General features: G+C 44.3%; 2 protein-coding genes and 1 long non-coding RNA gene across 3 annotated transcripts; 2 read left to right on the forward strand and 1 right to left on the reverse strand.

The window, feature by feature from the left end:
• Positions 1-515: 515 nt before the first annotated feature.
• LOC125545503 lies at positions 516-4,932 on the reverse strand. The gene is made up of 2 exons (XR_007300055.1): positions 3,812-4,932; positions 516-1,143 (listed from the first exon to the last, which is right to left on the reverse strand). It is a non-coding gene; the product is annotated as an uncharacterized LOC125545503 (long non-coding RNA).
• On the forward strand, positions 925-3,236 carry LOC125545502 (extensin-2-like). The gene is made up of 3 exons (XM_048709458.1): positions 925-1,150; positions 1,701-2,729; positions 2,965-3,236. Exons 1-2 carry the CDS (start codon positions 925-927, stop codon positions 2,702-2,704), a joined length of 1,230 nt encoding a protein of 409 aa, XP_048565415.1. The 3' UTR covers positions 2,705-2,729; positions 2,965-3,236.
• A 729-nt stretch (positions 4,933-5,661) lies between the features above and the next one.
• Positions 5,662-11,159, forward strand: LOC125545504 (uncharacterized protein At3g49140). Its single transcript, XM_048709459.1, has 13 exons — positions 5,662-5,959; positions 6,970-7,077; positions 7,162-7,387; positions 7,574-7,676; positions 7,773-7,837; positions 8,141-8,257; positions 8,365-8,460; positions 9,069-9,225; positions 9,310-9,360; positions 9,439-9,548; positions 9,690-9,842; positions 10,410-10,505; positions 10,590-11,159. The coding sequence occupies exons 2-13, from the start codon at positions 7,001-7,003 to the stop codon at positions 10,683-10,685; spliced, it is 1,347 nt and encodes a 448-aa protein (XP_048565416.1). The 5' UTR covers positions 5,662-5,959; positions 6,970-7,000; the 3' UTR covers positions 10,686-11,159.
• The last annotated feature ends 468 nt before the right edge of the window (positions 11,160-11,627 follow it).

The following is an 11,627-nucleotide window of genomic DNA, read 5'->3' on the forward strand; positions in this document are numbered from 1 at the left end:
GACAAATCATGTGTTTCTTCCGATTCCAAGTGGACACACCTGGAACTTTGCCAGTTTTGGTAAATAAGGCTTTAACCTTCACCACCTCCCCCCCCCCCCCCCCCCCCCCCAAAAAAAAATAAAAATAAAAATAAATTCACCACCTCGATCTATCGTGGTCAGAGCTGATAAATGATATACCTTCAAAGACACCGAGTTTACACAATTCAGGTTGCAATATTTCTAAAAGAAACGTAGGAAAATTTCCATCACAAACTTCCAGTTTATGCTATCGAGTACTATGAAACATGAACTTTTCTAAGATAAATACTCCCTCAGTTCACTTTTATAAGGCTTTGTAGACGTTTCAGACATTGTGCAAAACAGCTCAATTTCACTTGTCTGAAACGACTTATAAAAGTGAACGGAGGGAGTAGAAAAAAAAATACAAAACTGCTCTGCTCTTTTACATTCAGGTGAGATGAATTCAGTATGCAGGATAAACTGCAAAAGATGTGTACAAAGACCCTTGAGGATTTACAAGCAACTGAATAAATATGTGCATCAGGCCGGTGAAAGTTTTCATGGCTAACATAATTGTGTATCTGCGATTACTTCAAAATCTACAATAGTAATTCTCTGAAATAACATACAAGCAGATTTATATACACATACTCCAACCACCAAAGGTTATCATAAATCATAACTAAATTCCACATTTCTTCCCTGAAATCAAGTGGTTGACAAAGTACATGCTCTAATTTTTTTTAGGGAAGTACAGGCTCTAATCACTCAAATGGCCATACTACCTTACCAGCTCCACCTGCTTCCCCAGAGACCCTGCCAAGTGCCACCCTGAACATTATAAATACCCATCCATACCAAAGCCAAAATCATTCACATTCTCCCATCTCCTCCTCTCACTTGAGAAAGCACTGTCCAGCCATGAAAGTAAGCGTTGGACACCAGCCAAAGGGTCAGCTATGGCTGGTCTTAGCCGTGCTGGTTGCCTTTGCAATGCTCAGTGAGGCAGCCAGAAGCTTGCCACCACCTTCTCTTTCAGCATCGCCAACGTATGCTCCTATCATTAAGGTGATAGGCAAAGCATACTGCTATAGATGCTTCAATGAGGCACACCCAGAAGAATCGCATGGGAAGGAGCACCTGGAAGGTAAAATTTTGGTTATTTGCAGTTCTCTTTATCTAAGCACGTTAATGCAGTCAGCTTGGAAATACGTCGAGTTTCTTCTTGTTCATAGTTTTCTGGCTTAAACACTACTTGGTGACAAGAAAATGTATTCAAGCATATCATACAGAAGATCCAAGAACATGGCTAGAGGAAAAATTTGAGCTTGGTTATCATTATTATCTGCTATATTTACAAAAAGAGAATCTTCCAAAGTCTGCACAAGAAGGATCTGCACATTTCCTTTGGTACAGGGCATTGTTAGTGTTTTATAGAAGCCTATACATTCTTGCTTAAATAAAAACATCAAGTTAAAGTTGCTACCAGGTAGGCCAAAGTACAGTAGACCGAGGATACACATATATGGATATGCGACTAATACCATGATGAACTGTGAACCCAAATTGTAGCTAAATTCATCGAAGAGAAAAACTACTTAGAAGATGGATGATGTTTTACAAATTGTTCATTCTTCCTAAATGTCTTTCAGCATTTCATACTGCAACTAAATACTTTTTATCATTATCTGGTGCAGGAGCCATGGTCAAGGTCACTTGCCAGGCCAATGACCAAGCAATAGTGAGATTTGGCTACACCGAAAGCAATGGCAAATACAGTGTGGCCATTACCGGGTTGCCACTTAGCGGCACCTTTGGGGCTGACTCGTGCAAGGTTGAGCTCCATGCAGCAGCAGGAGGATCTGACTGCAATGTGCCCATGGAGTTAAATCTCTCTGGAGTTAGCGTTTACTCAAAGTCCAATGAAGAAGTGGTTCTCCAAGCCAACCAAGTAATGGCATTTGGATCAAAGAAAACATTTGCTGGATGTTCAAAACCTCACATTCTACCATCGATGTATCCATCTAATTCACAGCCACTCCCATACCATGCCTCACCTCCATCCAACTACAAATCCCCACCATTACTGCACCAGCATTCACCACCTCCTTCAAACAAGTTTCCACCTCCATCGTATCAGTATCCATCACCTCCCCAGAACTTCTACTCTTCGCCACCCCCATCAAACAACTACCAAGCTCCACCAACATCTAACAATCCAACACCAACCCACAAGTATTTACCACCTCCATACTACTACAACTCCCCACCTCCAAACAGCCACGTAGCTCCACCGCTGCCATACCTGCAGTCCCCACCTCCGTACAACTACAAGTCGCCTCTTCTACCATTGTCACCAGCGCCTCCTCGCCATTATAACTCTCGACCTCCATCTAACTATGGATCTTCACCCCCACCTTACCAATATTCTCCACCTGTACCACCAAAACATCTACAACCAAATGTTCCTCATGCTAATCAGCCACCAGCATCAATATCACCACAGCCTCTTTACCCCTACAGCTCTCCACCACCATATCTGAACTCGTACCAATCCCCACCACCACCGATTCAGCTTCCTCATGCAAAAGCGCCACCAGTTCCTTCAACATCTCCACAGCCTCTGCACCACTACAGCTCTCCACCACCATCACTTATGAACTCCCACCAATCCCCGCCACCACCGAATCGCCTGTCATGAGCATCAAGGAAGGATTTCTCGAAATGTAAGTTTCCTGGTGGGCTTTTATGTGGCAACAGTATAGTACCATTCAAAATTTTACATAATGTATATAATCTCTTTGAATTTGAATTGCTGTAATACAGAGTTTAAACTTTCAAGATAGTTACATAAACTCAACATAAAAAGACTGCATTGGTTAGATGACTGTCAAGTAAATAGGTTCCCAAAGTATAGTCACGGGACATGTTAACCATATCGCTTGACCCATCTCTTTTCAGGATGAGACGTGGGAAGAATAAACAGAAGAGTTGAAGACTATCTCAAGATGAAGAAGCACCGCAGCAGGAGTTTTCAGCTGTGGATCTCAGTCTCTAATATTATTTACCCAAGTATCAGTGTTGTTTCAGCTTTCCCTTTGTTTCCTAGAGCTATTCCAGCAATGTAACCATAAGTTGTACTATGAGCTTTTCTTAGTATATCACTGTTCTATTTTCAATCCAATATACGGCGGAGGTTTCCTTTACATCCCTAAAATATTTTCTACTGTGCATTTCTTTCTCGAGAAACTGGAACAAAAATAGAGAGATGATGTGGCTTGACTGGCCACTCCACTTATTCCAGTTTCGTTCCATGCTTTATGCCGCGGCATCTATCCAAGATACTCCAGGAGTAGAACGAATCCAGGGGGGGCTTCTCCACCGTGAAATTCTATGGCTCAAATTCAGTTCAGTAATCAAAAGTTGGAAAACCCGAGCTTGGAATAGAGTGCGCTCACGAGTGACTACCGGTCAGCATCATCTCAGCCTCAGGGGAAGCATAATATCACCAGTAAATCAGCGCAGCGCAGTTCTTAGGTAAAATAAAATCACAGGATCCATGACCCAACCACGCGCCGCAAGCCCGCAAGGCACATTTCTTCAGTGGACAGCGGCGGTTTTTCAGAGAAATTTCGGCTGCTAAACGGGAGTAAACAACAAGAACAGCGCTCGACTGCTCAACGGCAGTAGTTTATCCTCCTGCTGGAATTCGCGGTATCTGTCTACCATCGATTGTTCGTGTACAGGCGACGAAGGGGGGAGACCTACGCAGATTGTGCCGAGAGGAACGAGTAGCCCGGGGACTGACCTGGCTGCAGTAAACCACCGCAGATTGATGACGGCGACCACGGAAGCGGCGGTCTCTGAGCGAGAATTTACCGCCGGAGTTGGCGGACGGCCGGCGGTCCGCTCCGGTCAGGGTCTGCGGGCAGCAGAGCCTGGCGTGGCGGCGTCGGGGACGGAGAGAAGGCCCGGGCCAGTTTGGGTGGGCTTGGGCCGTAGATGGCCCGCACGTGTATATTATGGGCTGGGCCGTCTGGGGCACCTCGTGAGCGGCGGGCAGTGACGAGTGACGACGACGCCGTGCACGGCGCCGGCGGTTGGCTTTCCATTTCGGTGCCGGTGCAAGGCGCTCAGCGCCCGCCGCACGGCACGATTCACGATTTTGCGTCGTCAGCGACAGCGAGTAGTAGAAACTGAAAAAGGTTGTTTGCCGTCTGGTGCAAAACATATGTGTCCTGCCTGCCTGCCTAGTTTATGTTAAAAAAAATAACCCAAAGGCTAACCTTCGTTGGTATTTTTTTATAGAAGTCGAGACTCAAACTCGAATGGGCTGGCAGCTACCCCAGCCGACTAGCCAACGGGACGATGTAGTACTGTGTGTTTATGTTTAAACACAGTACTACGTCGTCACGGCTCGACGCCACACATTAGATGGGAATGAGAGTGGCAAAATCGGTGAGTGCTCGAAGCTTGTTGTTTGTAACAGCAAGTGCTGGAGTATCGTACAAGAGCGTTGCTTGCTTGCTCGGAGCATGAGCGTGAGCGTCTCTCTCACATCACATGGGCCGTGTCATACTGTTGGCGGCACGGCAGTATATGTAGATGTACATGTCCCCACACTACGGGTGACCTTAACCAAAACACATGGCCCTACACGTCATTTTCCCAAACCAAAAGCGAGGATACAAACATACCAATTAAATACTAGCAAAACGGAAAGTTTTCTGATGCAAAAATAGGTTGCAGCTGTGGAAAATGTCTTGTTCCTCGCCTGATAATCCAGCCGATCAGGAGCGTGAGGCTGGCGTTGCAGATTCCTTCCGCCCGGAGGCCCAAACTTTGATGCCAACGGAATGGTACAACATGGAAGACATATTCCCCGGCCGCTCCTGCGATGCGATTGGAGGTCTCAGGCTAGGTACGACACATGGCACACGTCCATCCCATCCCATCCCATCCCAACTGACATGCATGCGCATAGTGCAATAGAAGATGCTCTCCTATCTCGGGTATCTTCTCACTCGAATGCCATCCATACATCCTTCATCCGCTGCGCACGAGGCTTATCGCCCAACACCAACATGCTGCATGATGAGTGAGACCCTGCCAATTTCCGTTTTCCTCTAAAAAAACTACTCCTACACAGTTCTTCTACTGCCAAGTGATGTTAATACGTAGGAATTTGACGGGATTTGGCAAGAAAAATCGAAGGAAATGGAGTGGAATTTTGTGTTTTGTTTTGCGGGGAGTTGTACGTAGAGTTGTGTGCCAAAACCGCCAACACATGTGATCTTTAGAATAATTAAAGCGTGAGCCGCCCAAAGTGTCCCTGCCAACATCATTCACTCGCTCATTTTAGCAGCAGTGGGGCCAGCGCGGTACACTTTAAATGCGGAAATTACCCTCGAGATCCACTCCTCACCAACCCCAACCGGACCGAAAACATCTCACTGCCGCTGTGCGTTGCATTCAGAAACAAAACAAAAAAACATTCAGAAAACAAGAGAGACATACACAAGAATCTGCAGTTTCAAAGAGAGAAGAATCTGCAGCTGGGAACATAAAAAATTGGTTTGGAACTTGGGTCAGCAGTCAGCACAGCGGCAAAAAAAAAACTTATAATAAACTCAAATTACCAAAAGGGCCCTCCCGTGGTGCCGCTGCCCCACGCCTGAAAGCGCACGGCGAGAGGGAGGAAAGGGGCAGAGGAAACAGAGCAGAGAAAATAGGCTCCTCGCGGCTCGCCAAGGCCGTGTTCTGCAGCCAGCCACCGTCACTCTTCGCCGCCGTGATCCGCCCGGGTTCCGCCGTGCCGGGGCTGCTCGAGAGAGCGAGCGAGTCGCCGGCCTCGCCGCCTCCGTCCCGTATTTTCCTCCGATCCTGCCCTCTCCGTGTCCCTGCTTTGGGTCTCAGGGACCAAACCATCCCACCGCGGCTTGCTGGCGAGGTGAAGGTGCGTGCTGCTATTCTCTCTCTCTTTTTTCCCCTCCAATTAATATTGGTCGCGACCAGCGTCTGTCTGCGTGATCTCGGGGGACGGCGGTGGTGTCAAAGAACTGCTCTCAGGAGGAGGAGAACAGAAGTAATCTTGTTTCTACCGCCGTCGGAGGAACAGGGGATGAGCGGAGGCGGCCGCCAGACGGCTGTCTCTTCATCGGTGCAACTGTTTCCTGAAGACGTGAGCGTTCACTGCAGCTCCTGGTTCACGCTGGAGGATTTGGTCGAGTCACTTCTGTGTTGGAGCGTGCGATTTTGTGCTGCGTGCGGCAGCGGCTTCAGTTTTGCCAGTGTTCTTGATCCGCTAGGCCCCACCAAAAAGCGAGGCGTTCAGGAACTAGGGTTATGGATTGAAGGGACCAAAACAAAAAATAGAATTTGCGGACTGTGCTGCTGGTTAGTGTGAGCGGCAATTCGCACAATTCAGAGTGGCTCTTTTCTTCGGGGACATGTAGAATTGCAGTTGGGAGGAGGAATGCTGACACTTTTATTGGATTTACATGAATTGTTGAATTTTCTTTTCAAAATCCTTTTTCTCCCAATTCGTATCCACTGTTCTGTGCTCTGTTATTCTTTTCAAAATCATCTTTCTCCCAATTTGTATCCAGTGTTCTGTGCTCTGTTAGACTGCTGTGATTTGAGGAGCTCTAGATGGTTGGCTTGTTCTGTACTCTGAATTGGGATCACTGCTGGAGAAGGGGGAATGCTGATTGTGCACCTTGCCTTTGCCCAAGGAATTAACATTTCGCTTTGCGACTAGTCATGCCATTGATTAATTGTTTCAGTCCCTGCTTTAGCCATTTTTACTTGTAAGTTGGCGATTAATGCCACTTTTGTTTTGCAAGAAATACAATTTCGTTTGTCGTAAAAGAAAAATCATATCTACTGCATAATCTCTTATTCGTTATTTTCTTTTTCATGTTTATACAGTGATTTTCTTAGTTACCAATTGGTGTATTTTCGCAGACATAAGATTGTCCTTCGCTGGAGTTTACCAATGTCGGCAGGAGCCACTATAAACTGGATCAGAACCCCATTTCACGCCCAGAGATTTCATGACTTCTCAAGTTTAAGGTCACTCCCTCCTTCATTGCTTCAACTTACTCCCTTAAATGACGCTTTTTGGTTGGACCTGACTGATGTAACAATGTATTGTAGTTTTAGATGCCGAAACACTTTTGGATCAATTCAGCCTTCCTGGTTGGCAACTGATCAGGATTCATCCCTCTCCAAAGTCCGTGTGGCTGCAGACTACTCAGATTCAGTGCCAGATTCCAAGTACATGAGAGATCGGGGATACCATCCTCTTGAAGAAATCAAAGAACGCCCAAAGAAAAAAGACATTTCACTGACAGATGTAGAAACAGCTAGAACAGTAGTAGAGGTAACCTATGATAGCAAAACAGTGCTTTTGTTGCTAAGTGCATCCGGTCGTTTTAATTCGGCATAGCAATGACTATAAAGTGCCCTGGCTTAAGTCCGAGCATACATTTGTAAATAACTGACATAAATCCGCCCTGCTGTACTAAATATCTTATCGTTTGCTGGACAATGTTTCCATCTTGCGTAGGCAAATAGCAAGGGATTGCTCGTATTTCCTGCCAGGGTCCATAATGAACCTCATGGACATGTTTCTTGGTCAGAATTTCAGTATGTTGTTGATGACTATGGAGGTAACTCCTTGGTGCGCTAGCACATATTTTACAGAAGAATCTTCATCATTTACCATGTTGTGCATCTAACACTTACACTGGCGAAATTGCATACAGACATTTTCTTTCAAGTACCTGATGATGGGAACATCTTGGAAGATGATGATGCAAACAACCCTGTGGTAAGATGACTTCTGTTTCCTTTTCCGTCGGTGTGTCTCTTGACAAGCACAGATGTTTTAATATGATTATCAATGGTCTACTGACAGGCCAAAACGGTTCACTGTCTTCCAAATTCCATTTTGAGTTGGCATTATAAGGACCCTGTGGTGCATCGTCAACTTAGTTCTTGAGTCTGCATTTTGTGATGAAGTCATCATAATATTATCTTGTTTGACATGAACGCTATTCTCAAGTGTAGTGTGCATCAACGTTTTGGCTGCAAGAATATTTTTCTTACGGTTGAAATGGCATTTTTATTGCAGACAGTTTTGATCGGAACGGATGGTGCCATTATCGGTGAAACTAGTGCGGTAACTAGTGATTTCAGCGACCACGTGGTTGTTGAGGATTCTATGGACATGCATGATAATGACAGCAAGGTTCGCTAAGAAAGTTTGTAGCTGCTTTCAGCTGGCATTATCTGTCAGTTTTCTCATTAACAACAAACCGTGTCATTATTGATGCTCTCCGCTGTGAAATACCACAGGTTGACACAGAAATAACGGATATTCTTATAGAGTGGGGAATGCCGGTGACGATGCGTTCAATACATCCTATATATTTTGCCAAGTGTTTGACAAAGGTAAGTCCTGAACATTTACTGTGTGATAAGCAACTCCTGAAATAAATCGAAGTGCCTTCTCTTGCGATGGAGGGTAAGTGGGGGGGGGGGTGGGGGTGTCCTAGGTAAATAACACACCCAGAACAATCTTAGCCTATCAGGTAGACGCATATTAAGACTAAAAAGGGTATAAGAATTCAATATTTGCTAAAATTTCTCTCTACATGCTCTTTGTCAACCGGAACAAAAATAATAATCAAGATATGCACTCAGCTAGTCAAAGGAGAATAGAGACAGACATAAATGAGTTATAGATATTTTTGTTGCTCTGTTATACGCATTCCGTCAGTTACTATGGTGTATAAAAGCTGCGCCAAAAACTGGAGTGGATTGCTGAAACATGCCATTTTAAAGTGCAGAACAAAATAAAATCTGCAAAACTCCACCTATTTTTTTACTATTATCCTGAATTTTGCTGTAGAAATTTATTACATAGTAGATGCATTCCGTTTCGGAAAAGTAAATGGTAGATGCATTGGCTAGCATATTTCATAGCCTGAATTGTCACATGGAGCACTACCTTATCTCCATCATTCCTTAATCACATTAAGCACACTTTTCTTATGCAGGCTGTTCATGATAATCATGGGGAGAAGATTGATAATCCATCAAACGGTGTCTCTATTGTAGGATACCTGAGACCTGCTTTTATAGAAGAAGAGTCTTATTTGAGGAGTTTATTTGGTGCTGAATGCAGTGCCGATGGTTATTCATCTAATTGGAGAGGTGCTTCTCAGCTTGCTCATAGTTGCTTTTATCAGTCATCTGCTTCTATCCAGTTATTTGTTCTAATAAGAGTCAACCTAACAGAGGAATACAACAGAGAACCCCGGCCAGCTTCTGGAACCAATGGCCTAATTGGTAATTTGATCAGTTTAAATCTTTCATTCAGTCACTTGCCTTGAACATCCGTATAACTTATAGTAACTGAATATTCAGATGGTGATAAATCGAAATCGGACATCAACGATACGGAAAGTAGCATTGATTCAACCATCTACAAGCTGGAAATGATGTCAATTGAGCTGTTTTCTGTCTATGGTAAGCAGGTAAAGCATCCCTCTTCAGCCCAATGCTTTCAGTTGACAAGTAAAGGATACTTCAATCGATGTATTACTTTGTAAAGTGAAAATGGTAAATAATCAGCATCATTTTTCTTGGCTTGGTAGTCATCATGTTGATTGTTGCAGTTTATGATTGATCCACAAGACTTTCAAGATGCAGAACCAGATCTTCTTTCAAATCATGCTTCGGACATTATAAAACGCGTCAAAGAAGACAGTGATCAGTGTACCATGGCTCTAAGGTCCCTCTGTAACCGGAAAAAAGGCCTTACAGTAGAGGTGTGTTTCTGTTCAGTAATGCTTTACTCAGCTTCGATACTCCTAAGTGGGTTATTGTGCATGATGAATAGGATAATTCTTACCATCAACTGAACTTTGGAGTTGCACTATCATACTGTACCTGATTTATTCCTGAAAAAATAAAAATTCCTCAAAAATACGGTGCCTGAAATTTAATCCTGGTGATATGTGTGAATTTGCATATAGTTAAACTTTGGAGTTGAACTATCATACTTCACCTGAAATTTAATCCTGGTAATATGCATGAATTTACATCTAGTGGAACTATCATACTTTACCTGAAATTTAATCCTGGTAATATGTGTGAATTTACATCTAGTACAATATCTGAAACTAATCATTCTTATATACAAGAAGCTCTGCTTTGCCTACAGCTCCAAACTTAATACTTCAGTATAAAAAATGGCATCAACAGACATTTTCTCCTTGTTTATATTTTGTGAGATTATAACAGTACCTTTCCATATGTTGGTTGTGACATTGCTGTTTCTACCTTCATGACTCAATTTGATTTTCTCATAGAGCTCAGTCTTATTCATTTTGCAGGATGCAAGTTTGATAGGTGTCGATAGTCTTGGTATCGATGTCAGAGCCTTTTCTGGCTTGGAAGCTCGGACCGTTCGATTTTCATTCAATGCCCAGGTGGGTTATTGGGCTTAAACTTTTCAAAGTACCTCTGGCCTTTCCATGCAATCCAGAATAACCTTTCCGGACTTTTGGTTTTAGGCGTTATCTGAACGTTCAGCTGAAAAGAAGATCAAGCGAATGCTTTTTCCGCGTTATCGCAAGACCGTGAAAGCTTCCGCTGAAGATGAATGTTAGCCAACTTATTTAATTTTAGCTTCGAACGCCTAACAGTAAACTGGTGAGGACAAAGGGTGTGCAGGGAACTCAACAGAAGATGTGCACCCAGTCAGCTCCCAATTCGTTAGAAGCTAACACCCGTCGACATGAAATGACCTCAAGTGCTAGAGTGCTCGATCGAGGTTTCGGCTTCGTCGGCTATAGAAGGCCGACCACCCATGGTTTCTGACAAATAAGGTGGTGGACATGTATAGAGGAGCATCCTTGGATGCGACGCGAGGCGATCCGGTGTCGGTTTGCAATCTGCAACCGACCAGGTTTCATCAGTCATAAGTTTCCCTATGAAAGAAATAAGGTGCAGGAAACACAGGATACAAAGTGACAGCTCTGCCTCTTTGGCCTGAATAAACGACGTCTTCTTACATGTAACTAACTCGCTCTCATCCGTTTCCTTTACATGCTGAATAAAAATGCAGTTATATTTCGCGCCAACATGCCGCTGTCGAGACATCGATGGCGTCGCGGCAATAAAGTATTACTTTGCCGTTAGTTTCAAGAGACATCAGACATGAGACATGCTTATCGTGCAGAACGGGGTGTAACTGGGCATGTTTGTTTGTTTGCTTTGTCTGTTGGTGTGTAGCTTTCTTTTCAGTGAAGTACCTTTCTGATGCTGTGCTGTGTTGTGTTTTGTCCGATAAGATTGTGACCGGAGGGATTAGAAGATAGTGTTTGCTCATGCTAGTGAGGTAGTGGCAGTCGCCGTCCTGGAACGAAAATGGTGACGCTCTCTCGTCGTCTCTTTCTGCCTGGATTGGCCGGTGGCGCCTTTTTTGTGTGCCGGATTCGGTGGAAGCTGATGAAGAAAGAAAGCTCGGGAGATCTGGAGCGTAGATTGACAGAATGAAAGAGGTCGCTGGACTGGCCTGATGGGAGAGCCTCTATCACTTTATCGTGTCA

Source organism: Triticum urartu, chromosome 3, assembly GCF_003073215.2.
Source record: "Triticum urartu cultivar G1812 chromosome 3, Tu2.1, whole genome shotgun sequence".
Lineage (NCBI taxonomy): Eukaryota > Viridiplantae > Streptophyta > Magnoliopsida > Poales > Poaceae > Triticum > Triticum urartu.

Coding starts and splice junctions, on each gene's coding strand:
- LOC125545502 (XM_048709458.1), top strand. CDS start 925: ATGAAAGTAAGCGTTGGACACCAGCCAAAGGGTCAGCTATGGCTGGTC. Junction 1,151..1,700: donor TGGGAAGGAGCACCTGGAAG/GTAAAATTTTGG, acceptor TATCTGGTGCAG/GAGCCATGGTCAAGGTCACT.
- LOC125545504 (XM_048709459.1), top strand. CDS start 7,001: ATGTCGGCAGGAGCCACTATAAACTGGATCAGAACCCCATTTCACGCC. Junction 7,078..7,161: donor CATGACTTCTCAAGTTTAAG/GTCACTCCCTCC, acceptor AATGTATTGTAG/TTTTAGATGCCGAAACACTT. Junction 9,843..10,409: donor AAAAAGGCCTTACAGTAGAG/GTGTGTTTCTGT, acceptor TTCATTTTGCAG/GATGCAAGTTTGATAGGTGT.